Below are 26,878 nucleotides of genomic sequence, written 5' to 3' on the forward strand. Positions count from 1 at the left end.
GATAGAGTCTAGTAATCTGTCAGGGTAAGATTATCCTGTTGGATTTATGTGTGTGTGTCACTTCTACACTTCTGTTCAACTCCCCGTCAAAAAAAAATTCTGTACTTTTTCAAGGACTTTTGTAGTTTTCCTGATAAAGTTCTCACATATCTGTTGTTGCACTTACTCCTATGTATTTCCAAAAATATTATGCATTTCGTTTTTATTGCAAATATACTCTCTTCAGTATGTTTTTTGGTTGGGTATTACTGAATATAGAAGACTAGTCTACTCTTGTAAATTTTGAATTTGATGGTTTTTTATTCTAGGATGATTTTGTTCATGATAATGGTTCCTTGGGACTTCTTGGGCATGCAGTCTTGTCACCTGCAGAAATAGTTTTTTATTCTCTTCCTTTCTTATAAGAATAACTCTTTCAAAGAATATTATCAGTTGACCTATAAGAGAAGTCTAAAGTGACTGGAACCCAAGCCAGCTAAGGCAAAGTTTGGCTTTCTCTCTCTTCATATAGAGATTGAGTGAATGAATGAAAGAATTGGTGTTATTTTCAAATGCTCTAAAAGAGAGATATTGGGAATGAATCTACATTCTGTAGCAGTAATAACAACAAAAAAAAGAAAGTGAATTTATGGTGTAAAATGCTTTGAGATTGCCAAATGATATGGCTTTATTATTTATTAGACATGTGTGTTTTGATTTCTTGCCCGTGACCTAGGGTAAGGTGTCCTAAGGTAAAGGTGGCCTTCTAGGGAAGTTATTTTACCATAGCACTTGATAAAGAGCAGGGTCACTGCTCGGGTTTTCTGGATTGGGGGAAGAAGTTATGTGTGTTACAGCAGGTGGAGAGAATGTTTACCAGTGTGGTCCGTTTCTGGACAGCTGCAGAGACTTAATAAGCCACTGAGAGAGGTGGTTGTCATCCCTGGAGGGAGAAGGCATGCACTGCAGTCCACTTAGGGAGTCAGCTTACCCGGGCCCAAAGTACAGCAAGAGTATGGCTGCTTGGATAGTGGCAGGGCTGTCGTTCATTGCTTTGGGCTAATTAACTGCAGACTAGATAAGTGAGATGAGTTTTTATCAGCATTACACAAAACTTGATTTGATCAGAAGCCACGTAACCTCACTGGCCCTAGGTTTTATTACCTATAAAGAATGGGAATAACCTTGCCTGGTAAGATGAGGCTTAAATGTAGAATGCTGGCTAGTACAGCATTAAGCACATAGTAAGCACTCAATAAATTGTAAAATGGAACTTTTTAATTGTTTGAGTTCTCCTCTAGTTAGTCTGTATATAGCAAAAGTGGGGATGGTTTGACTTGGAGGTGCTGACTAAAGACAGAGGGGAGAACACGCACACACATGCACTCTGCTTGGTTTCTCTCACCTGTCCTGAATGTTTTTGGAAACATGACAGCAGAACCTGTGGACTTATGGCCTGCACTCCGGGATGAAGAGCCTCTTGATTCTCAGAAACACAAACTGCTAAGGTTTACTGACCTTCCGGCCCAGGGCAAGCCCCATTCAGTTTGGCTGTTCCTAACTGATCATAGCTTTGTTGAGTAAGATGAACTGCTTTGGTTCCTTGTGATTTGCTAATGGTCTTATACTTGTGCTTGAAGGCATTCTGGCCACTTTAAAACCACAAACAAACAATTTGCTTCCCTTTAGGCCTCTTGCCCGAACAGTGAACGCTAATAGATATCCTAAGCTTTCTTTTCTTTTCTTTTCTTTTTTTTTAAAGAGACACAAAGATAGTTGGAGTCAGTCATCTGATTTAAAATCAGTTTTGTTTGGAGATTTTATGAAGCCTGTTGGAATAGAAATATCCTGAATATAACAATAAAAATCAAAGAAATGTTTTATATAGCATCTTTCATATTTTCCCTAAAGAGTAAGAGGACAAACTAACCTAGTTCCGTTTACAAGAACAAGACAGTAGAATTCAGCTGTCACTTGATAATGTAGACTGAATGCAAGAAGTAGGCATTATGACAGGGGAAGAACAGCGCTGTCTGCAAATTCTGATACTGAAAATTAACAAACGCAAATAATGGAAAGAAAAAGTACATCTGTGCATGTAAAGCTATTTTGAAAAGATTCTATTGCCAGTCTTGTGTTAAAGAAAGCTTACTTGATCCTCTTCCTCCCGAATTAAGTGCTACATATTTTCAAACAGGAATTTTATTTTAAATAGCCTTTGAGCAGTACCTGGGTGCTGTCTTGCATTTGCCTATGATAGATTTGCCTGGAATTAACAATAGGTGTTTAGGGAGTGAGGCTCCTGAGGTGTTTGTCCTGGCATGTACATTCATTCCTGTGGAGGGGTCCTGTAGCCTTGGAGCTCTTTGAGGCTGGGGGCCTGGGGTATCTATTTCAGTGATGATTAACGTCCAGAGTGGTGAGATAGACACAGATAAGCAGAGTGTGTTTATTTGTTTTCAAATGATTGTGCCTAAGAGCATTTTCTTGGCCCAGAAAGCATATGGTTTCCTAACTCTGAATGGAGATGGTATTGCTAACTGGTTACATTTAAGGCCTAAACTGTGATCTTCAGAAAACAATGAACAACTCAAAGTAGCTTAGGCTTTCTCCAGTTTTCTGCCTTACCCAGGGAGGAGAGTCACTTATTTGTTCCCTAATTCATGGAATGATTTCATATATGGATGTATTTATTGTCTTCGGCGTTTGGAAAGGCCTTATTTTTAATGGTTTCTATGAGTTAATAAAATAGAGTTTAGTTTACAGGTTCAAAATAAAACAGTACACCTGTAGAAGCAGGACATGGTCTAGTGCAATCACTACCTCCAAATGCGAGCTGGAAGAATGGAAGAAGCCTTCTCTAAGACCATGAGAATACAGAAGCTGTTTATATCCTTTCCAGTCTTGTAAAACTTGAATGGTAGGGGCTGAATTTTCTAGCTTTCAAGGCAGAAACATGGAGAAACCCAATGTCTTCACAGTCTGTGAGATGAGCAATCTGTAGTATGAGTTCATACTGGAATGAGAGCTCTGAAAATATTTCAGTACTCCATACTTTCATTTTTTTTTTTTTGCACCTGGAACCTTCATCTAAGGTAAAGATTGTGCGTCAGCTGCTGAAATCCCCAACTGACAGTGAGGTCACTGAGGAAGTATACAGGTTTTTTAAAAAATTATTTTTGAATGTGTGACTTAGAAAAGAATTACTTGTGTGTGACAACTTAACCTTAGCTCTGGGTTGACCCTGGCACTGGATTAGTTTCTGGTCCTGACATGTAACCATGGAACCAGGAGAAATTTAGGCAGATTCTTCTTGAGACCAGGCTCCAAAAATATTTGAAAATTAAGATGAGATCAACTGTTTGAAAAAAAGAGGAGAAAATGGGGTTTTGAATTTTCAGTGAAAATTGGCAGACTCCCTTCTTTGATCTGCAGAAACTGACTTTTGCTAAGCTTCAGAATTTACCTCAGGTGTGTCAACCATGAGTCAAGGTTGAGAATCCAAAGATTTGGTTTACGCTTGAGGAAAGTCCTTCCTATTCAGTAGTCTTGCTCAGATGGAACTCCAATTGTAGTCAATTGAATCAAGATGGTTATGGTAATTGAGAATATGTTTATGTACCCTGAATCATGTAAATACTTGAGCTTTCTCTAAAAGTGAGTATGAGACTATCTGGAGAAAGAATTTACCTCCTGTTAGAGGTTTGGCTGCCTTGTCTCAATTTTGAGTCAGTTCTTCATTTTATCCAAACTGTCCACATTGCCCTCCCTGGAAGTCTGGGCCACCCAATGGGCCCCTGTGCCTGCCGCCCCTCTTTAGCCTACAATTAATTGCCAGCACATTCTTTCTTCTTCCTCTTCTTTTTTGGTATTTGACATAAGCTCAAATTGCTGAGAAAGGTGACAACTGTGAAATGAAGACAGGGCTTGGAGACACCTTAAAAAATACATGCAAAGGCCACTAAATGACAAGAGCAGACTGCCAGGCTCTTTCAAAACATCACCACGTCTGTTGACTTTCCATTCCTTGTCCACAGCACAAAATTGGAGGTCAAAGAATCATAGGAGTTAGAGATGGAAAAGACATTTGGGGTCAGCCAGTTCATCCCTCCACCTTCTCCTGCCCCTGATTCCAAATCATTCCTTACATTATATTTTCTCCCCCACCTCTTGTACAGTTTTCACGGTCTTCACTCAACCCTGGCTGTCACCTTTGGGGAATGATGCTGGAGGCTCTCTCCAGTTTCTCCTTGGCAAAGAGAGATACTGCCTGTGCCCCCAGTTGACATTCATGAACTTCTTTGTTGGTGGTCTCAGCTGAGAGGCTGAAGGGTAACTGGATGCCTCTCTGTTGCCTGGTGATGGGGCGTTTTTAGACAGAATTGAAGAGCGTTTAGTGTATGATGATATTGGGCAAGGGATATTGGGCAAGGGCTGGGGTGTAGGGTAGCCATTGATGAATTCGTTCCTAGACTTTTGTTGTTCAAGTCTCTTGACCTGGAGGGGGATTCGTATTTGTATGAAGTGTGTGGTATTAGGACAGGTGGGCAGAAATAGGAAATTACAGTGAATAGGAGTTTGATAGGAACCCTACCTTGGAGATTGGTAGATTAAACAAATAAGAAATACTGGTCTTGTGAGGTGGTAGAGGATTGTTTTAATAGTTACATGTTAGGGGAGAAATAGAGTGGTGGTTACTGTACAGAAGCTTCAGTTTAGAGTCATATTGGGGAGAACAGATGGGCCGGAAGCAAGTATTTTGGATTAGGGTATGCTGTTGATTTTGTGGTCTCCCCTTGCTTTAAGAAAGTAGAGAAAGAGAAGTCTTATGCTCACTGGCTGTGTGGGTTGGAAGGGGGAATGGTCATTTTTAGAGGCAGCTTTGGAGGGATACCCCCAGCTCCCCCGTCTTTTTCCAGCAGCTGTTGGGAGCAGTCCGAAGGGGGTATTATATTTCTTCTGGTAACTCTGCCAAGAATGAGAGGAAATCCACAATCTGTGGGTTTTGTAGGGGGGATGAGGATGGGGTGGCAGGTGATGGGACAGGGAAATTAAATTGTTTTATAGTAAATATGTTGAGATACTTTTCCTGGAAAGCTATTTCACTGAAAGGAATGATATTTCCCCTGCTCACTAACCCTGTAATTAGTTCATTCTCCTTAAAGAAAGGGAAATAATCTTTGAGTACTTCTTTTTCTGTTTTCCCTGTAGTTCCAGCTTTGACCTCCCATGTTTCTTTGAGTTTTCCTTTAGAAAGTCTACGTCAAAAAGTTGAATCAAGGTTCAGATATGGGTGGTATGTGTGTTTGTCCCCTCCAGAAGTCAGTTGCTAAGGGAGAACTTCATTCCTTATCTTGGATGCAGTTTGACTTTATCATAATGGCCTAGAAGCTGGAGATGTAAAAACTTTCTGGGTGACGTCTGGTTCATATTCTCCTCATCCCTTCATTCAGGCTGGAAGGTCACCAGGGATTTTGAAGTCTGATCACTTGGGTTGAGAACCTGTTTTGATGATTTATATAGAACACAGTTTCATGATTAAAAACAATAAAAAAAACCCTGGGAAGCAGAGCATTGTAATTATTTCTCACATTTCAGATGAGGAGTCTAGGGAAAAGTCATTTTGAAGGTATGAGAACAAAGTCTACCTCTTAGTCTGCTAGTGCCTAATTCATGAGTCACTTAGAGGAAGGCCTGTTCACCGCTCCCTGCCCCCCAAAAATCGGCGTCTGTCTTGCCATTGTTCATTTTTAGAAAGTGCTAGATCAGCCTTTCCAAAAGTTGTATTGTGGGATTCTTGAAAAACTAATTCTGTAATCAAATGAGTGGGGAAAATGCTGTGCACCACATTCCCTCTCTTGGGGATCACAATGTCTATTGGGGATTAAACACACTGACAAGTCCTGTGATAGAGGGACCTGTTTTACTTTTGTTTCAGCCAGCATCATGCAAAATGTTTTGACCATAAAATTCTTTTTTTCACTGCTAAATATCTCTTTAACATCTTGCAGAACACACATACTGGTCAAGTGCTGTGCAAATACAGAACCTAACCAATGCTAGGAGGAAAAGGATGTGAACACAGCCAAGTTCTGAATCTTAAGCTTATGCACATAAAGGACCCAGGGTTATGCTTAGTGCTTCTGAAACCGTTTAGACATTTTTGACATGTGGGTGCCATGTTAAGATACTTTATCTGCTCAGATTTCTTCCCTTGAGCCTCTCTAGAATAAGAATTTGGAGGCTTTGGCTGAATTCTTGAAGATGTGGTATGTTACACATTTTAAGGAAGGGCCTTTGGAGCTACACGTGTTGTTCAAAGTGTGACTTGCCAAAGGGAGAACCATGTTTTTGGAAACTCTTGCTTGAGCAGTTCCTAAGCAATGTCTATCAAAATACCTATTATGCTAGGACCATGGTTCTCACTTTTTGTGTTAAAGACATAGTTTTGTATAATGTTAGAATTTTTGATAGTACATTAAAGAATTAAAGGTAAATGTCATTTTTTTTTAAAAAAAGCAAGTTTCAGAAAATTGAAGAACCTGTTCATGATTATTTACACTATTCACTTGTTCACCTCTGGTGTGTTACTGTTTGAACAGTATTGTTTGCAGCCCTGACCTTGTTCTCTTATATCCTTTGAGATAAAGTTCATATATGTTCCTTTGAACATGCAATCTTTATTTTATTTTCAGCAAATTGTATCATGGGCAATATTTTGGCTTAGTGTCTGATAGAAATCCCTGTAAAAGTGTGGATTGTTAGTTGAACAAAAATAAATTCTATATATTGTTTAAAATTTGATGGTGCACTTATTCAGGGTTTCTGCTATACCACTTGTCTGCACAGTGATGATTGAGAGCCACTTTTAGAAGCACCAAGTGGTTTAAGACTTGATCCTGTGGAATTTATGACTGAATTAGACAAAAAAGATGATGTATAGCTGTGAAAAGCTAGCAATGCCTAGGTGTATGGTAGGTTCCATCTAACAGTTCAGATGGCATGTTTGGAAGAGTCACAAAAGTAGAGGCTTTATCTAGATTTTAAAGAATGGATGAATTTGACTAGTCCCCAGAAGTAGCAGTCAGGGGCAAAGGTAGGCTGGGGCTAGCAATATAGGTGCAAGTGTGGGTATATGAATGAACGTGGAAGAGATTGGCTTGGTGGGAGTCCAGTTGCATAGTGTGAAGCATGAAAAGTGAGTTGAATGGGTAAAGTGGGTTGACAGCTGGGGGTCTTTCAAGGGAGCTGTGGGTCAGTTCAGTCAGCTCCATGCCTTCTTTGTGCATGGTCTTGTCCTCATGCTGGCATGTTTCCTACAGTCTCCCTTCGCTCTGAATTTTGGGGCTATTCTCTGTTCCTTGGCCAAAAGGATAAGCAATTTAACATGATATAAAGATTTTTTATTAATTTTGTTTGAACCTTAATTATAAACCTCTGCTACTGAAGCTATTGGAAGATTCAGGCTAATGTAAGTATAAATGAAAAGTTAGAAGGTTCTTATCTTTGGCTGCTTAAATACTTTACACTAAAGCCAAGTTCTTAGCATTGATAGAAGAACTAGTGAGAACAGGCAATCTGGGGAAAAATCTGGAGAGAAAGAAGATAAGAGAAATCAAGAGATAGTGTTAATTTAAAATTCCAAGCCCCAAGGCCCGGTGCTGTGGCTCACACCAGCACTTTGGGAGGCCGAGGCAGGTGGATCATTTGAGGTCAGAAGTTCAAGACCAGCCTGGCCAACATGGTGAAACCCCATCTCTATTAAACATACAAAGATTAGCTGGGTAGGCCAGGCGCAGTGGCTCACGCCTGTAATCCCAGCACTTTGGGAGTCCGAGGCGAATGGATCACAAGGTCAGGAGATCGAGACTATCCTGGCTAACACAGTGAAACTCTGTCTCTACTAAAAATACAAAAATAAATTAGCCGGGCATGGTGGTGGGCACCTGTAGTCCCAGCTCCTTGGGAGGCTGAGGCAGGAGAATGGCGTGAACCTGGGAGGTGGAGGTTGCAGTGAGCCTAGATTGCGCCATTGCACTCCAGCCTGGGCAACAGAGCAAGACTCCATCTCAAAAAAAAAAAAAAATTAGCTGGGTAGGAATGGCATGTGCCTGTAATCCCAGCTACTTGGGAGCCTGAGGCAGGAGAATCACTTGAGTCTGGGAGGTGGAGGTTGCAGTGAGCCCAGATTGCGCTACTGCACTCCAGTCTAGGTGACACAGTGAGACCCTGTCTCAAAAAAATAAATTAATTAAAATAAAATAAAATTCCAAGCCCCAAGCATTTTGTGTAACCCTGTTTTCCCCTCCTTGGCCTGGTGCCTCTTGACATGGCCTTGTTCTACACTTGGAGACACTTTGCTTTCCTGAGTTTCCATCCAAATTAGCAGGATGTTATGCTTATGGAAATCATGCCATCCATGCAGTTGGTCAGCATTAGTGGCTTCCAGGGGAATCAAGCTGTGAGATGGGACAGAGAGGGAAATTGATCTGTGTTCCAGGAGTTTTCTGATCTCAGAGATTATGTTGTTTAAGATGTCTTCGATATACCTACACTTCCCCTTCCTTCCCCCCAGCCATTTTTCTTCAGACTAGGTTTATTTATTTGCTTTTGGTTTTGGGGTGTGAGCAAGGAGAGGGGAAATGAAAGGTCATTCTAGATAACTGCCTAGATTAATTTCTGTCCCTCTGGACTCACTTGCCAAGATTTGAAGGGGCCAGATAGCTTACTGTGGGTGCATGTTGTGTTGTTTTTGTTTAAAATAGGTCATATGCCCAGGAATGCAAACTCTAATGGTTACTAAGTGCCGGAAAGCTGAGAGGGAAGGGGCCTAGTGGAAAAATGAGCCTGAGGCAAGAGAAGGAAGGCTGGGAAAATGGCAGTTCAGCCAGGCCCACGGGGCCAGGTCCTCTGTGCATTAACATCCACAGAGAGATTTATTTACAGGGCACTAATCATTTTTTTGAGAGGAGCACCCTCACTTTACATTAGTAACCATGTGGAGAAGTGGCTGGCCAGAGGCCGCTTCAAGGATGGGAGCAAGGGTCCCTGGTGAATTCCAAGGGGTACCTGCTCCTGTCTTTTCAGGTACTTTTCTTCTGCTGCCTTGTTCTACTGACCCCCTTTGACTGGCAGTGACACGTTCCCACAGGGATAGAGGGATACCTGTTTTCAGAGAAAGGAGATATTTTAAAAATTTCTTTGGATTTTTCAGGTGCTGAAGCCAATAAAAATATAGATATGATTTGGCCAACAGCTAGGGAAACTGTAACCATCCAAGATGGTTAGACAAAAGATATGAAAAAGCTGAGTTGTTAAATTGTTTTTAACAAAGTAGAGCTTTTTCAAGTTAAAGCCAAATTGAACTTTTTTTTTTTTTTTTCAAAGTCTAAATTTGAAGGACTACAGCCAAGTATTTTGATTACGAGATTCTTCTTGGGAGAGGATGCCTGCACCTGCTGTTTGGTAGCAACTTCTAAAGTTCAACTCTGAAAGTTTCTTGGTGCTATGATCAAACCCTCAGGGGAGTGTTTTGACCCCTAGTAAAGTGTCACATGGCAGTTAAGTGACCAGGGAGGTGAGAGAAGTGCTGTCTTTATTCCAATTCAGGAAATATATCCATTCTTTTGTTTTCTTCCTGCTATGATCCAGAATATTCCCTTTTTAGTTTCATCACCACTCATTAATTTTAGACCTAATTCAAGAGAAGAGATATAACTGTAAACAGTTTCTTCCTTTATATCTGGGAGGGATTTGCAGATACGAGTAGACGGGGAAGTCTATTTTTTTTTTTTTTTTCATTTAGATTTCAGTTCCTTTGGCCCATCCTGTTAAGTATCTTTTACTGTCCTCAGTAGTAGTCTGGTAGTGTAGGTGGCTCTATAGTGATTTAAAACCAGGGACTACATTACCCAATAGAATAATTCAGTAAAAGATTTTAGCCTTAACATGTGTATAGCCAAGTCCTAACTGTTCAGCCTGAAAAATAACAAATGTTTGATATTGGAGGAACAATTTCTAATAGTTATAACTAAACTAATTAGAAGAAAAACGAATGATTATTAGAGTCACATTAGTGACAACACCATTAATGGATATTATCTACTACCTATACTTATGTAAAAATAATTAACTTTTTTTGGAGTGATTTATAACATGTATTGTACTTCGTTTTAGGTGTCATTTTAAAAAACAATTGTGTGAAATATTATCCTCATTTTATAGGTGAAGAAATGGATAATTAGAGAAGTTAGTTACCTGGGTTGTATAATTAGTAAGTGGTAGAATTGGGATATAGATCCCAGTTTCCTGAGTCTGCCTTCTGTGCTTTTTCAATTTTATTTAATCTGCTCTTTAGTTAAAGGTAAATAGGAAGACATAACCATCAACAATTATGTGATGTATTTTCAACAACTGATCACTTAATAAAGCACCATCTATTAACATCTTTAGACCTGTTATTATTATTATTATTGTTTTATTATTATTATTTTTTTGAGACGGAGTCTTGCTCTGTTGCCCAGGCTGGAGTGCAGTGGCGCGATCTCGGCTCACTGCAAGCTCTGCAGTTCACGCCATTCTCCTGCCTCAGCCTTCCGAGTAGCTGGGACTACAGGCGCCCACCACCTCGCCTGGCTAATTTTTTGTATTTTTAGTAGAGACGGGGTTTCACTGTGTTAGCCAGGATGGTCTCTGTCTCCTGACCTCGTGATCCACCCACCTCGGCCTCCCAAAGTGCTGGGATTACAGGCGTGAGCCACCGCGCCCAGCCTAGACCTGTTATTATTGTTATTATTATTTTATTTTTATTTATTTATTTATTTATTTATTTGAGATGGAGTTTCGCTCTTGTCGCCCAGGCTGGAGTGCAATGGTGTAATCTCGGCTCACTGCAACCTCCACCTCTCAGGTTCAAGCAATTCTCTTGCCTCAGCCTCCCGAGTAGCTGGGATTGCAGATGCCCACTACAATGCGGGGCTAATTTTTGTATTTTTAGTAGAGATAGGGTTTCACCATGTTGGCCAGGCTGGTCTCGAACTCCCGACCTCAGGTGATCCACCCTCCGTGGCCTCCCAAAGTGCTGGGATTACAGTTGTGAGCCACCACGCCCAGCCTAGACCTGTTATTTATGGAGACATAATTTTATGTAGTGTCTCCCCACCTCTACCTTTATAAATTTAACTTAGTTTTAAAAAATACCATTACTTGCTACGTAGTTGTTGCCAAATGTTTTGCAATCCTCACATTTGTCATTTCTAGTGGCAATATATTCCATTGCATTAGTATACTATTCTCCCCCACAGACAGACCTTTGGGCTATTTCCAGATTTTAGCTCTAATATATAGCTGCAGCTATAAATATCTTTGTAAAATTTTTTTCTTTTGAATTATTTCTTCGTGATACAGTGCTCAAAGTAGAAATGCTAGATCATAAGCTGTCATTTAATGACTTTTGTCTTAACAGAATTCCTTTCTGAAAGACTGTACCAGCTGAATGTGCTATAAGCAACATGTAACCAAATCTACACTCTTCTATCAAATTAAAGCTAGTGTCAGTTTTTTCTACTTAATAGATGTGAGGTGGTACTTTAAAAATTGTTTTAATGTACATGCCTGTAAACTATTCTTGGGGGATGTTTCCTCCAATGTTTTACATTGTGAACACTGTGACTGTCCTTATACTCTGTCAGACATGGATGATAGAGTGTTGGAGACAGGGTGTTATCTTGATAGATTTTTATCAGCTCCCTAAAAGTTTTAGAGATAAAACTTATATCTACAGTGTTAGTTAAAATTTTTCCCCTACTCTGTTGCTTTTAATCTTTTTTCCCTTCCTGTAGCATTTCAAATTTAATAGCATTAAACTCAAATACTTTATAATTGATACATTTCTATTGCTTCAATAGAATAATTTCTATTATCCCCATTTCAGTTGGGAAATTATCTTTGCTCTTCATTGAAATATGTATATATTTTGTTTTCTTCTAATTAAACTTTTAAATTCACCCTCATATTTTTGGAATTTATTATATTGTGGTATGAGATGGCAATCTAAATCAGTTTTTTTCTCTTGATATGCAACAAGTTTTATCAACAGCATTTATTATTACTATTTTAATGAGTATTTGAATATTACTCAGCCATAAAAAAGAATGAAATAATGACTTTTGCACAACGTGGATGGAATTGGAGGCCATTATCCTAAATGAAGTAATGCAGGAGTGAAAACTAAATACTGCATGTTCTCACGTATAAGTGGGAGCTAAGGCATGGGTACACACAGGCATACAGAGTGGTATAATGGACATTGGAGATTCAGAAGGGAGGAAGGTGAGGGGGGGTGAGTGATAGAAAAATTACCTACTGGGTACAGTGTACGCTATTCAGGTGACTGGTATACTAAAAGTCCAGACTTCATCATTATACAATTCATCCACTTAACCAAAACCCGTTTGTACCCCTAAAGCTATTGAAATTAAAAAAATTTTAAAAAAGAAAAAGAAAAATTAGAAAATATGTAAAAACATAAAGGAGAAAATAAAAACACCCAAAGTTGACTATCCATAGTTAACTATGGGTGTTTTATTTTATCCTTCCAGTATTCTTTCTAGCCATGCATATTCTTATTCCCTCTCTCCTTTCCTTCTCATAAAGTCAACGTGCTATACAAACCCAACAGCACTAACTAAAGTGATTTATTTCCTTAGTTTACAATTTTCTGTTTGTTATATATTAAATTCATATCAGTTTGGGCCATTTCTTGCTTTCTTTTTTTAAAATCAAAGACAGTTGCTTATTGCTTATTTCCAATTGAAAAGAATATACTTTCTAGAAATATAAGAAATATAATTGCTCTTTATCAGCACTCATTGATATGCGTAAGGCATTGGGCAAATAAAAACAGTGCCTGGCATATTGTGAGCACCACATTAAATGTTGGTTAAATAAATTACAATTGGAATAATGATCCAGAGAGATTTATAACATTCTATATAATTTAAAAATAGTATTCAGTTGGCCAGATGCACGAGGATTGCTTGAGGCCAGGTGTTGGAGACCAGCCTGGGCAACATGCATATATACTTATCTACAGTGAATACATAGTTGCCTCTAGAGAGGGAGAGTCTTGGCTAGGGGTTTCGAGAAAGACTCACTTTTGCATTGTTAACCTTTTGTACTATCTGTGTGTGTGTGTGTGTTTTTATCCTGTGCATTTATTACTTTATTAACCAAAAATAATTATTCTATACGAATACATAAATGAAATAACACCAGGAGGCAGAATATTATTTAGCTAAAAGTAAATTAGGTATCTTCTTTCTGCTGCCAAAACCATTCTTTCTAACCTGTGTCCATTAGAATCTTGAAAGCTGGACTTGCTTGCTGGCTTTTAGTAAAATGTGGTAAATGTGAAGGTATAAGTAGAGACTGGAAGAAATGAGTGTATCTCGCTGGGCGCAGTGGCTCACGCCTGTAATCCCAGCACTTTGGGAGGCTGAGGCAGGTGGATCACGAGGTCAGGAGATCGAGACTATCCTGGCTAACACAGTGAAACCCCGTCTCTACTAAAAACATTTAAAAAAATTAGCCGGGTGTGGTGGCGGGCTCCTGTAATCCCAGCTCCTTAGGAGGCTGAGGCAGGAGAATGGTGTGAACCTGAGAGGCGGAGCTTGCGGTGAGCCGAGATCGTGCCACTGCACTCCAGCCTGGGCAACAGAGCGAGACTCCGTCTCAAAAAAACAAAACAAAACAAACAAAAAAGAAATTAGTGTATCTTTCTCTCCCTGGCTAGCAAATTTCCAGGCAGACATGGCAGTTATCACTCTTGTCCCAAGCAGTGTACCTTGTATGGGCAGTGGAGCAAGCTAAGGAGACACAGGAGATATATGGGAGCCTAAAATGGAATTTTCAAATTCTTGCTCATAATTTCAAAATTCTCTTCAAAGGTGTACTCTCTAAGGGGCTTAGAGCTCTTCTCCCTATTGCCTATTAACCCATCCCCAAACAGTGCCATTCCTGTAGCTTGTGTGCTCTCTTCTCTTATTGCTGTTAGCTCACCCAGAAAGTACTATGGACACTCGCCCTCCAATGTTTTGAAGAATTTAAAACTCATAGAAAAGTTGAATGAATTGTACCATGAACACTCATATATGCACCACCTAGGTTCTACAATTAATATTTGGCTGTATTTGCTTTATCATGCATTTCAAAATAAGTTACAGATATCAGTACATTTATCCCTAAAGGCTTCAGGGTGCATACATATCATTGACTAGAGTATAAGTTTATAGGTTTTTTTTTTAAGAAAAATATATATTCAATGAATTTATATTTGCATAAACCACACAAATCTTGTGTATTATTTGATGTATTTCTTTTCTCTTTTTTTTTTTAGAAAGTGAGTCTTATTCTGTTGCCTAGGCTGGAGTGCAGTGGTGGAATCACTGCTCGCTGTAACCTCGAGTTCCTGGGCTCAAGTGATCCTCCCATCTTGGCCTCCCAAAGTGTTGAGATTACAGTTGTGAGCCACCACGTCCTGCACATTTGGTCCATTTCTGACAAATGCATATAAACTTGTATAACCCAAACCCCCTCAAGACTTAAATATAGAATATTACCTCAAAGTTTCTATATGTTCTTTCCTAGTCAGTCTCCATCCCTACCCTGGTGGTAATGACTGTTCTGATTTTTTCATCGTAGGTTAGTTGTCTCTCTTCTCAAGTTTCATGTAAATGAAATCATACACTACGATTTCTTTTGTGTAAGATTTATTTCATTCAACATAATGTTTCTGTGATTCATCCACATTATGATGTGTATCAGTACTTCTTTCCTTTTTTTTGCTGAGTATTATTCCATTATATGAACCTACCCTAGTGTGTTTATCCACTTTCCTGTTGATGGATGCCTGGGCTGTTTACCACTTTTGGCTATTATGACTAAAATTCCTATGAACATTCTTGTGTAAGTCTTTTTGTTTCTCTAAGGTTATTGCTAGGTCATAGAGTACATATATGTTTAGATTTATAATAAACCGCCAGACCTTTTCCCAAAATGGCTGTACCATTTTGCTTTCCCACCAACAATGTAGGAGAGTTTCTTATTGGTCTTTCAAAAACATATGAACAAATACAGAGAGGACTTCCTCATCAGGGTGCAAAGTCCTGTCAGATATACATTCTGTGAATCTTTTCTCCCAGACGACGGCTTGTGTATTTATTTTGGTGAGCAGATGTTTTGGATTTGATGAAGTCTGATTTAATGGATTTTTATTTTCTGTTATTGCTTTTTGTGTCCTAAGAAATCTATGTCTACCTTCTTAGTCAGAGAGATGTTTTTATATATTTTCTTCTGACAGCTTTATAGTTTTAGATTTTAAGTTTATGATCTGTTTCGAATTACTTTTCCTGTATGGTATGAGGTAGGGGTCAGGATTCATTTCATTTTTTTTTTTTTCCCCAATCTGGACATCCAGTGGTTCCAGGGTTGTCATCCATTCTCCCATTAGATTGCTTTGACATCACTGTTGACATTTTTGATAGTTTAAAGGACAGACTTTTCTCCTTGGCTTTCTTAGTCAAGTATGGAGAGAGAACAGTTACTCCTTCCTGGTCTCCTAATCTCTTTACTTGTATTCTGGATGCTCCTGAATCCTGACTCAGTAAGCCCATGGAATTTTCTGTGGTTGGCAATAAGTTGTAGTGATTGGATTATCTGTTCTTTCTGGACATAGGATGACCAGTGTCCCAGTGAAGGAACGGGTGAAGGTGTCTCAGAACTGGAGACTGGGGCGCTGCCGAGAGGGGATTCTGCTGAAATGGAGATGCAGGCAAGTAGCCTCTTGACTTTTTAAAAGCTACTTGGGATATAAAAACATAATGGAAAGTAAAAAATCTGGTCCTACATAGAGGCTAATGGGGCTATCTTGGGTGGGTGGGCACTGGTGAGCCTTTGAGCACCACAAAGGGGGCATCAGAAGGACAACTTTTTCACATTTAAAGAAGGGAATACAAGAAATGTACTTTAACAAATGACTTTTTTTATGATTATAAAGAAATCAATGCTTATTTTAGAAATTTGAAGAAAAAGAAAATTCTAAAGAAGAAAATAAAACTAACCTGTAACTCCACCACTCAGAGGTAACCTCTGTTAACTTATGCCATCAAAGGAAATAAATGAAATCAAGGTTTCAATTCATCGTATTTTACAAATATTTTTATTTAAATCTTCTACTCTATGGAGTTACTTCTTCATTCTTGGCTTCCCTGAGTCCTCTCCCCTACTTTATTAAAAGGCAGGGTAGGATCTAAAGGTTTGGATACATATGTTATAGGAGTTAGAGCTTAGAGCAAGTATAAGGAAATTTAGAAAATGCCTGTGGCACTGCCAATGCTACCGATTTTTATGCTTCATTGATGCTAAATGATTTCATAGGTATTATTTTACTCCCTACCAAAAAATTGCTCCTTGTTGATTCGTTGCAATGGATAGGGAACATCATGATTCCACATTCTGGAGTGACCTGTACCTGTGCTGAAGACATAGGCAGCCCTCTTCATCTGATGAACCTTTCTTTCCTGCTTGCATCCAGTTTCCACTGGTTTCATGGGCATCAGATGCTGTGAATAATGTGGTATTGGGTAGTGGTGGTGGTGATGGTAAAGAAACTACAGGAGAGAAAGACGGATTTTGATGATGAAGGACTTTACCCTCTGCTTCCCACATTTGCCTTTTGGGGCTAATTTCAAGCAGTTTGGCAAATAAACACACGGAACAGTTACCAGGCTGCCCTGGGATTCTCCACTGTTCACCTGGCATGAACCTGGTTTCTTGTCCTAGGCAGATGGCTGTTTACCAGATGGCTTTAAACACAAAAATTCCCACCCTCTCTGTTTGCTGCCTACTTGAGTGTGCCACACACTCACGCAAGGGGATATTGAAGAGGAATTTGCATAATGAATGAGAAAGCAGGCATCTGTACACACTCTACACATGTTCCATGTAATATATGCACACACTTGTAAAAACCTCACGAGCAGAAACTCAGTTACTACAAAGTCTAAGCTGCATTTAATGGCCCGTCAAGTCAATTTGCAGAACTTTTCCACATTCCCATGACACTTGTACGAGTCTGGGGAAGAAACACAGCCCAGTTTGCTCAGACAGGCTTGGGAATAGGAGGTGGTGGCTGTTCTTGGGGATGAGTCAGCTGTCCCTGTGCTTTTCTTGGGACCTGGTAACTCCAGAACCCCTATGTAGAATAGGACAGGTGGGATGTCCACCTTGGGAAAGGGGCTTAGTTTCCACCAGAGAGCCTAGTATCTGATAGTCTTCTTTCTTCTTAAGTCTCATTCCCTGCCACAGGACTTGTCTGTGGCTTCTAGCCTTTCTTCCTCCTGTCAGATTGCAGAGGGAATCTAACTATTTGTGGATTTCTCTTATCAGTTGCCTGTGAGAGCTGACTTTCTCTGTAGCCCCTGAACTGTAGCAGAATGCTCAGGGGCTGTGTTTTTCATTGCCACACTTACCCTCTAATACAGAAACGTAGATATCCCTGTGAGGATCTAGGTATCTAATCAGTACATTAGCATCCTTTCCTAAATGGCTTCATTCCTTCCACTTATAAATGACCCCTTAGCTCTAACAGAATAAGGGAATGTGGCTTCCCTGGGTTTATTCTTCTCTTTTCTCCATCACACCTTAACTGATCTATTGCGGAAGAGGCATGTATGGGAATCCTAGAACCTTGAAACTTCCCACTTACACTTCAAATTAATGAGGATGCAGAATGAAAGAAAGTTATTTCACCTGGCTCGAAGATTGCTTTCTTTCTTTCTTTCTTTTTTTTTTTTTTTTTTTTTTTTTTGAGACACAGTCTCCCTCTGTCGCCCAGGCTGGAGTGCAGTGGCGCGATCTCGGCTCACTGCAACCTCCGCCTCCCAGGTTCAAGTGATTCTCCTGCCTCAGCCTCCGGAGTAGCTGGGATTACAGGCGTGTACCACTATGCCTGTCTAATTTTGTATTTTTAGTAGAGACGGGGTTTTATCATGTTGGTCAGACTGGTCTCGAACTCTTGGCCTCAGGTGATCCACCCACCTTGGCCTCCCAAAGTGCTAGGATTACAGGTGTGAGCCACTGTGCCTGGCTGAAGATTTCTTTTTGACCCTTCTCACCCCTTGACCGTTGAATTTTGTAAGCTCTGCCTACCCATGAGAAGTCCAGGTAGCCAGTAGTTGAAATATTAAATATTCTCCAATTAAAAGTGGTATTTAATTGGTCTTTTAATTTTGAGTCTCTTTTAGAAAGGCCAGGGAAGATTAGATCACCACAAGGCTCAGTTACTCTAGTTTTCTGAGGATAGCTGATGGGTAGGTAATTTTGAAGGAGGGTATCAAGTATAAATAATAAGCCTTGTTGGTTATCCTTGCTAAGTTGGGGATTGGTCAGCTTCTTCAAAGATTGGAGTTGAGTTTTCATACTGTATCTTGATGACTTTTAAATTTTCTTTTCCATCATTTCAGTCAGATGCCCTGGATGCAGCTAGAGGATGATTCTCTGTACATATCCCAGGCTAATTTCATCCTGGCCTACCAGTTCCGTCCAGATGGTGCCAGCTTGAACCGTCGGCCTCTGGGAGTCTTTGCTGGGCATGATGAGGACGTTTGCCACTTTGTGCTGGCCAACTCGCATATTGTCAGTGCAGGAGGGTAAGTGCTGCAGGTTTCTCCTTCCACCCTTTTCCATCTTATTCTTTGGGGACATTCTGCCTGCCTCTGACTTTTCTGTCTTAACTCCAACGGGATGAGGAGGGAGACCAGAAGGGTTTTCCATTTAAAGCAGAGAGATTTTACCAAAAGGAGTTAATAGGGTTAGCTGGAGAAGGAAAACAGGAAGAGCTTCTAATGAAAAGTGAAGCTGGTTTTGATATTCTCCAGGGGAAAATATATTTTTTCTCTCAGGTCTGTTCAGCCCCAGGTGTGCTGAAGAAGTAAAGGTATCTAGAAAGTCATCACCTTACTGGGCTGAATTGTCCAATGCTTAGCAAATTCGGATGTCACTGGAGACTTGGGCTGTTTCTGGAGAGTTATTCTCTTTCTACAGAAAGAATAATTGGTTCTTGGGGGTTGGCTCCTTATTTCTCTCCTAGAGATGGGAAGATTGGCGTTCATAAGATTCACAGCACCTTCACTGTCAAGTACTCGGCTCATGAACAGGAGGTGAACTGTGTGGATTGCAAAGGGGGCATCATTGTGAGTGGCTCCAGGGACAGGACGGCCAAGGTGAGGTGGTCTCCCCCTTACATACTATCACTCCCTCCTGTCTATAGGGAGGGGGTGGATAGATCCCTGAGTCTCAGGATTGGCTGAGAGTATCGGCTGGGGACAGGGGAGAAAACGACACAATAAAGGACTCACTTATGTGCCTCTGGCATGCAGCTTGCCATGCCAGGCGTTGTCCCTGCCAGCTGGACTGGGAAAGGAGTGGACAGTGGCTGGGAAGGTTGCCATTCACTTGCAATGTGGCGTGAACTCAAAAACAGAGGACCTGGCAGCCTTTCCTCCCTGAGTTGCGTTTCCTCAAGTTTGTGGGTTGAGTTCTGACCCTAATATTTTATTTTAAAATCTCCCTCCTTTTGCCTGCTCTCTGTTTAGGGAGGTTAATTTTTCACCACCTTGTTTATAGGCAATCAGGCTGATAATTAAAATGTGTTTTCATTGCTTCTCTGGAGAGTGATGTGGTCAGTAAGCAGTAGAGACGATGAGAGACGGGTGTTGTTTGTTGCATCTTTGCCAAATTTCCTGGTCCACAGATATCCACCAAGGCATAAAAGAAAGTGAGGCTGATAAATAGCATGACACTGACTTCATGGACTCATCCACATCTGGGTCAAATAGGCTCCCACCTGTGAGACAGAGAAGTCTTTTTCCAGACTTGTGCCCATCAGCCCTAGCCAGGGCCTGCACAGGCCTGGTCCTTTAGGGTTGCTGTGGGAACTTTGCTGACAATTCAGTTGGTGGTGCAGGAGGCCCAATAGTGTCTTGTTATGTATTTCCTAGCATCTAGGTTCCATAATGCTAACAGGAACAAAATGCTTGCTGGTGTGTCAGCAAATGGGCCTCTAAAACACATAGGGAGAGGACTCAGGAGAGGGAAATTGCAATCTTTACTCAGTAACTTCTCTGACTGCATGTACCCCCTGGTGATTACACCTCCATATAGAAATATTGCTAATTTATGTAAAAAGAAGGGCTAAATATGTTCCTTTCTTTTTATGGAAGTTTCTCCTCCCTTTACTGTTTTCTGCCTTACTTTGTACTCACATCAGCACAGGAAGCTTGAGAAAAATCCAGCATATCTTTTGAACCAACACGGAAACTGAATTTCCTGTCACTTGCTTCCTATTACCCTACTTCATACTTACTGCAGGCTTCTGATTGGTCACTGTCTTTGTACCATTCCTTGAAAAGATTCTGGCCTAAACCTGTTATACTGCCCAAAAGTCAATTTGCATAGAAACCTTTTGTGGCATGTTTGACCTAGGTACTCCTGTCTTATTCTAGCCATCTTCCTGTCATGGCTTCAGGCTTACCCAAGTTCCTCCTTTTCAGTGACACCTCTTTCTTCTATTCTCTGTGGTCTGACACCCAGAACAGTATAAAACTAAGCTTTATAACCACAGGTAGCAATCTGAGGGCCTGGATTACTTACAGTTGAAGAATAATAGCAAGTTTATTTGAGGTATTGGGTTAATTTCATGTTTAAGTACTGATTTAGCCCTATTTAGTATCTTAGATTTTTAAAAAGATCTAAAATAAATGCTTCCTTCTAAAATTGTCACCACAGTCCATCTTCTTCCTTCTGAGGATTTCTTTTAGGTCAGTGATAGAATTCTCTTCTCTGGTCCTGAAAGTTGGTCAGCTGGTTTGCAGCTCCCCTGTGACCTCTCTGCCAACTCTTCTTTCCTGGCTTTCCAGATGCTGCCTGGGTTTCCCTCCTTTCTGTTGTCGTCTTTGCATCCAGCCACCTTTGTTATCCTGAGCCATTTCTACATTACTGTTGTATTTAGTTTGTCTTTTATAACTGAAACATCATTTCTTTTCAGTGACATCTGAAATTCTACAGCTGCTTCCCCAGGCTTCTAATACACCTGAACCTTCATAAGAATTTGCAGTGATATTTGCCTGTAACCATCTATTTTTGGGGAGTTTCCCAAATATGTACTGTATTTTAGGAAAGAGATTTATTTTATGGGGTAAAGGGAAGTAAAACAATCTCTTTGCAAGACATCTGAGCTAGGGACTGTCCAAAGAACCCTCTTCCTTCCCCTCCGCACAAGCCCAGTTTCAGGTTTATTGTGACTTAGCTTGGATTGTGTCTCCGGGCTTTAGTGGGGCCAGCCCCATCCTGAGATGTGAACAGCTGGTAGCTTATGTTCTTAATGAGCCTGGGCTGGTACTAACCGTTCCTTCATTTCCTTCTTTATTTCTCTATTCTTTCTTCCGAGTGCCTACTGTGTGTGAGGCTTGGTACAGAGGCACCTGGGCTGTTCAGAAGTAAGGAAGATAAAGCCTCTTATCCTTAGGGTGAGAAGAGATGTGTGTACCTGGCCATTTAGCTGATTGGAAGTGGCTTGGACTGTGGAGTATAAAGCTCTAGGGCAAGAGCCAGAAAGTTTAGAGGGTGGAGAGATCAGATTACATCTGGCTTAGAAGGGAAGATTTATTGTAATAAGAACCACCACTATTGTTTGCCTGATACCTGCCAAATACTATGCTGCTGTGCTAGATGCCTTATACTTATCTCCACTTTTCCACACTATAACTCTGAGATAGGGATAATTTCCCATTTAACACATGTGGAAACAGAAGCTAAGAAGTTACCATTAAGATCAAAGATAATAAGTAGCAACTAGGGTTCAAATCCAGATTGATCAGATGCCAAAGCCTATGCATGCTTTCTCTGCAATTGCAGGCTGCGGGGAATATTTTACCATTTAGGTTTTTCCTTTGTTTTAGGATTATTTTCTTTAGGATAGATTTTCAGCAACAAAATTACTGAGTTAAAGGCTGTGGTCATTTTAAAAGTCGTGATGCATATCACCAGTCTGCTTTTTAAAAGAACTGTATATATGTCCACTACCGGCCGGGCACGGTGGCTCACACCTGTAATCCCAGCACTTTGGGAGGCCGAGGCGGGTGGATCATGAGGTCAGGAGATCGAGACCATCCTGGCTAACACGGCAAAACCGCGTCTCTACTAAAAATACAAAAAAATTAGCCGGGCATGGTGGCGGACGCCTGTAGACGCAGCTACTCGGGAGGCTGAGGCAGGAGAATGGCATGAACCCAGGAGGCGGAGCTTGCAGTGAGCTGAGATCACACCACTGCACTCCAACCTGGGCGACAGAGCAAGACTCCATCTCAAAAAAAAAAAAAAAAAAAGTCCACTCCCACTGAATCTTTTCCAGGGATGGATCTGTTTTGAATTTGGCCATGGAGGGCAAAGATAGGATCAGTGTATTGTTGTCAACTCCTGTCCCTCAGGTGCCAGGATGGAATCTCATGTTTCTGGAGGATGATGTGCTGCTGGGCCAAGCCAGGAGGGCCACTTTCCTAAGATCTTGCTCAGAATTGGCGGCATGCTTCCTTAGCTGCTCCTGGAGATCAGGAACCTTGTTCTGTGGTTTGCAGAATCTCGGAATCGACCTTCCCTTTCCGTGGGGAACATTAGTGAATTCAGGCCTAGGCCTTCCCCATAGATTTTGTAATCAGAGTCCTTAGTGTTTCCTCACCCCATAAGAAAGAATCTGCCTCCCAGGGAGTTTGTGTCAGGGAAAAGGCAAAGCTGTCTTTTTAGCTGGGCTGCCTAAAAGAGTACATTGGAAATGTACCTAGTTATTGCCAAAGAGGACTGACTATGGAGTCCAAAGAGTAGGCCTGAATCATGGCACTCAGGAAAAGTTGTGGTGTTTACCTTTGTTTTCTGCCCCTCCTCGTTTAGGATCTTCTTGTTATGTTTATTTTCTTTTCATTGTGTTGGGAAAAGTAACTCACACAATCATCCCATCCCCCACCCCCATCATACACACAAACTCTCAACAACACTTTCTCCTTTTATAGGGAAGAGTTATCATGTGACTCTAAGAAGGCAGGACCACCCCTACTCCATCACCTACCCTTTAAACTCAAGGAATGTTTCCTTTAAAGTTCTTCCATCTAAGGTCCTGCCTGAGTTTTGTGTGTTCCCCTTATAGCACTGCTGGGACCTTAAGAGGTCACTGATCCATCTGGCTGCCTCTGGATCCCTCTGTTGCTGCTGTCTTGGGATAGCCCTGTACGTCTGAGGTTTCCTGTCTGTTTGGTTAGGGGCTTATGTCCCTGCGTGTGTCATCTAGGGTAGGGTGAAGTGAGGGGGGTGCCCTGTGCTTAATGGGAGATGTCTAAATGCACTGACTGCTGAGAGGGCTCTGTGAGTGTTGATCAGAGTTAAGCCCAGAGTGGCTGCTAATGTACATTCCTGACTGATAGAGACCAGATAATGTGCTCCAAGCAATATTTTTAACCTGTAGGAGATATGGAAGCTTAAAAGAGTTAAGCTTTTCTGCTACTTTTGGTGACACTAGGTGCTAAATTCCCTGCTGACGTGAATAGTATTGGATCCTGGGCATTATCAACAAAGGATCCTGGGCATTATCAACAAACAAACAACAACACACCACCTTCCCACTTGGAAGTCTCTCTTCTTCTTCCATTCTTTCCTTCCCTTGCATGTTTCTTTTTACTTCTCTCCCTAATTCTATTGCTGTCCCCCTATACTATGCCTTGATCTTCTTCCCTCTCCCTACTTCTCCAGAGTAAAATCTTGGTGAGAGATAGGAGAAAGGAAAATCCACAAATACAGGAAAGCTGTCAAGAGAGGCAAGCCCCACCCACCCACTTCTTCTCAGTCAAGTCTCCGCTGAGGATTGTAGAACTTCTGATTCCCCAATATAAAGTTGGCTGGTAAGTAAGGGCTGTCAGTGGAAGTAAAAGAGGTAGTTAGGATGGAGAGCTAGGGCCTATCTGCGGGGGTAGGTGAGCCAGAAGCTGCAGGGGCCCCTCTGCTGATACCTGAGCTCTGTGTGTGCAGGGCATAAAGGATTCCCTATTTCTCCACCTCCAACAGTCACCCCTCCCGGAGCACCTCTCCTCCCCACTGATCCCAGGCAATGCCAACGAGAGCATCTCCTCTCCTGTTTCTAGGTGTGGCCTTTGGCCTCAGGCCGGCTGGGGCAGTGCTTACACACCATCCAGACCGAAGACCGAGTCTGGTCCATTGCTATCAGCCCATTACTCAGGTAAGGGAGACATATTTGGATGTGGTTTTGTCCTGTATCATAATGCTTTTATTTTACTAGATCAGGTGAGCTAGAAAATCTTCCTGTTGTGTATTCTAGGTTGCTTTGAGTCACTGTCTTGGAGATTTTTTAGTCCTCCAGAGATTTGAGGTATTTAGGCCACTTCATATATGCGTGGGATTGAGTTAACCTTCTAAATGCAAATTTCCTAAGCATCTAACCTCAGAAATGTTAAGGAAAGAGTACTATATGAGAATATAACTAAGAGTCCAGCTGTTAGCCAGGAGTGTCCCTTCTGGAACAGTTGTCCTCTGGGGTCATTCTCAAAGCAGAGGCCTCTCACCACCTCTCGGAGGTGACAGCACCAGCCAACCGAGCTCTTACAACTCACATGTCTGCTTTGTTCCCCTTGGAAAATGTCCTCTGGAGTATCCCTTACAGACTTAAGTCATCAGGAGAGGCTTGGGGCCCAGATCCAGCTGGGTCCTCAAACAAAGACATGTATGTGAAGTAGTAACATTGATTATTGTAGCAAAAGTGTGAAATTTTGATCATGGCTTTTACTGTACCCTTTGGCCTGCTTGTTACTTCTCTTTTTTATTATTATTTATTTTATTTTATATTTAGAAATGGGGTGTTTTTTTTTGTTGTTTTTTGTTTTTTGTTTTTTGTTTTGAGATGGAGTCTCGCTCTGTCGCCCAGCCTGGAGTGCAGTGGTGCCATCTCGGCTCACTGCAAACTCTGCCTCCCGGGTTCACGCCATTCCCCTGCCTCAGCCTCCCGAGTAGCTGGGACTACAGGCACCTGCCACCACGCCCAGCTAATTTTTTGTATTTTTAGTAGAGACGGAGTTTCACTGTGTTAGCCAGGATGGGCTCGATCACCTGATCTCATGATCTGCCCGCCTTGGCCTCCCAAAGTGCTGGGATTACAGGCGTGAGCCACCGTGCCCAGCCCTAGAAATGGGGTGGGGTTTTTTTGGTTCTTTTTTCGTTTTTGTTTTTTTTTTTTGTTTTGTTTTTTGTTTTGTTTGTTTGTTTTTTGTTTTTTTTAGAAATGGGGTGTTTCTGTATTGACCAGGCTAGTTTCAAACTCCTGGCCTCAAGTGATCCTCCCATCTTGGCCTCCCAAAGTGCATGAGCCACTGCACCTGGCCCTGACTGTTATGTCTCTAACCTTACCTATGGACAAGTGACGTTTGCATCCCAACTTCTACTTTCGAGGCTCTCTGGAACCAAGACAGAATCCCTGTCCTCCCCAGCAGGGTACATAGACTTTCCTGTACGTGTTCTATCACAACATTTTCCTAGGATCTTCGTCCACTTCCTTCACCCTACTCACATGGAAATGTGAAAGCTGTAGGGCTGCCGCCCTCCAACACTAGGTTTAAGTCAGTTGCTTATTTTATAAGAGACTTGGTCCTACCCACTTTGCTTAGGCCCTTCAGCTTCTTTCTCCTCACCCCATGGAGCCTGCACCCCTCCTCCTACTCCCTTCCACAACTCCCTTTCAATTTTTTTCTTTCTAAGAATTAGAGCCGATTAGCCACGTCATTAATTCTTCAATTTGACGGCTGATATAGCAGGACCTGAAACACATTGCTGACCCCAGAGAATGGAGACCCCGTTCCTTAGCATATTGACGATGAGAGAAGTTAATTAAAATTCCACAGAGCAGAGGTGTCGGCTAACCTATAAACCTGTCGCTGTTCAAAACAAATCATTCTAGCAATCGTAGGAAAGAGGGAAGGAAAGACCAGCAGGGAGTGGAGGGGCTAAGTGTGTGGGAGCGGAGAGTGGAAAATGGAGCCATCGAGCTTTGTCTCCTCAGTTTCTTCCTAATGCTGCCCTTTTTAAAGACAGCCAGACCTGGGCGTCCGTGGGCTGAATAGAAGGAAAGTGCTATGGCCAGTGAGAAGTGACAAGTGTGCTGGTGACTTTGTCTTAATGGTTGCTTGTGGATTTCTGCTGGTTTTGGGAGACTGGAGTGGAGGTGGTGGTAGAGAGAAGCTCTCAGGGCTGGAGATGGTCCGTGTGCTTCCTGCATATGGATTGAAGCCAAAGAACACAAACAGGCTCTGCCCTGCATCCCTACCCCACATTTCTCTATTCCAGCCTCCTCCTCTGGAATGTGTTAGGCTACCTCTTAACAGAATAGGGCACAACAACTATTGAAGATGGTGTCAATAAAAGAGGTTGAGGACAGAGTCTGCCCTCATCATTAAGAAGCGTTTAAAATTACAGTAAACCGATTTTGGGTTTTTTGGCCACAATTTGGAGACTGGCTTTGGGGAAGGACCTAGCTTTCTGGCATTACTACTGCTACTATATGACTGCCACTACTACTAGCAGCTAACATTTAGTAGTCATCTGCTCTGTGCCAGACCCTCTGCTAAGGCCTTGATGTGTCTCATCTTTGGTGAAGACCTAGGCCTTACGTTTTCTTCACATTCATCTTCAGGGTCTTCCTGTCCTCTTCTTGGCCCTGGGATGATTTTTTGAGAGGGGTCTCACAGTGTTACCCAGGCTGGTCTTGAACTCCTGGGCTCAAGCCATCTTCCCA

At 41.5% G+C, this 26,878-nt stretch overlaps 1 protein-coding gene across 13 annotated transcripts in view; it reads left to right on the forward strand.

Annotated features, from left to right (window-relative positions):
• Positions 1-26,878, forward strand: part of FBXW4 (F-box and WD repeat domain containing 4) — an 86,382-nt gene that overhangs the window by 3,098 nt on the left and 56,406 nt on the right. For 6 of the 13 annotated variants that reach the window (XR_008652326.2, XR_008652320.2, XM_063627639.1 and 3 more), the window contains exons 2-6: positions 15,713-15,812; positions 18,505-18,686; positions 19,127-19,259; positions 23,833-23,981; positions 24,222-24,316. Coding sequence is in view for 10 of the 13 variants with exons in the window: in XM_063627639.1 (XP_063483709.1) it covers positions 15,713-15,812; positions 18,505-18,686; positions 19,127-19,259; positions 23,833-23,981; positions 24,222-24,316 (659 nt within the window). In the remaining 3 variants the exon portion in view is untranslated. Of the gene's footprint in view, positions 1-15,712; positions 15,813-18,500; positions 18,687-19,126; positions 19,260-23,832; positions 23,982-24,221; positions 24,317-26,878 lie in introns of all 13 variants that reach the window. The other 7 variants (XR_008652315.2, XM_063627640.1, XM_063627655.1 and 4 more) reach the window with 2 other exon arrangements.

The sequence above is a fragment of the Symphalangus syndactylus genome, chromosome 2, assembly GCF_028878055.3.
Source record: "Symphalangus syndactylus isolate Jambi chromosome 2, NHGRI_mSymSyn1-v2.1_pri, whole genome shotgun sequence".
Classification (NCBI taxonomy): domain Eukaryota; kingdom Metazoa; phylum Chordata; class Mammalia; order Primates; family Hylobatidae; genus Symphalangus; species Symphalangus syndactylus.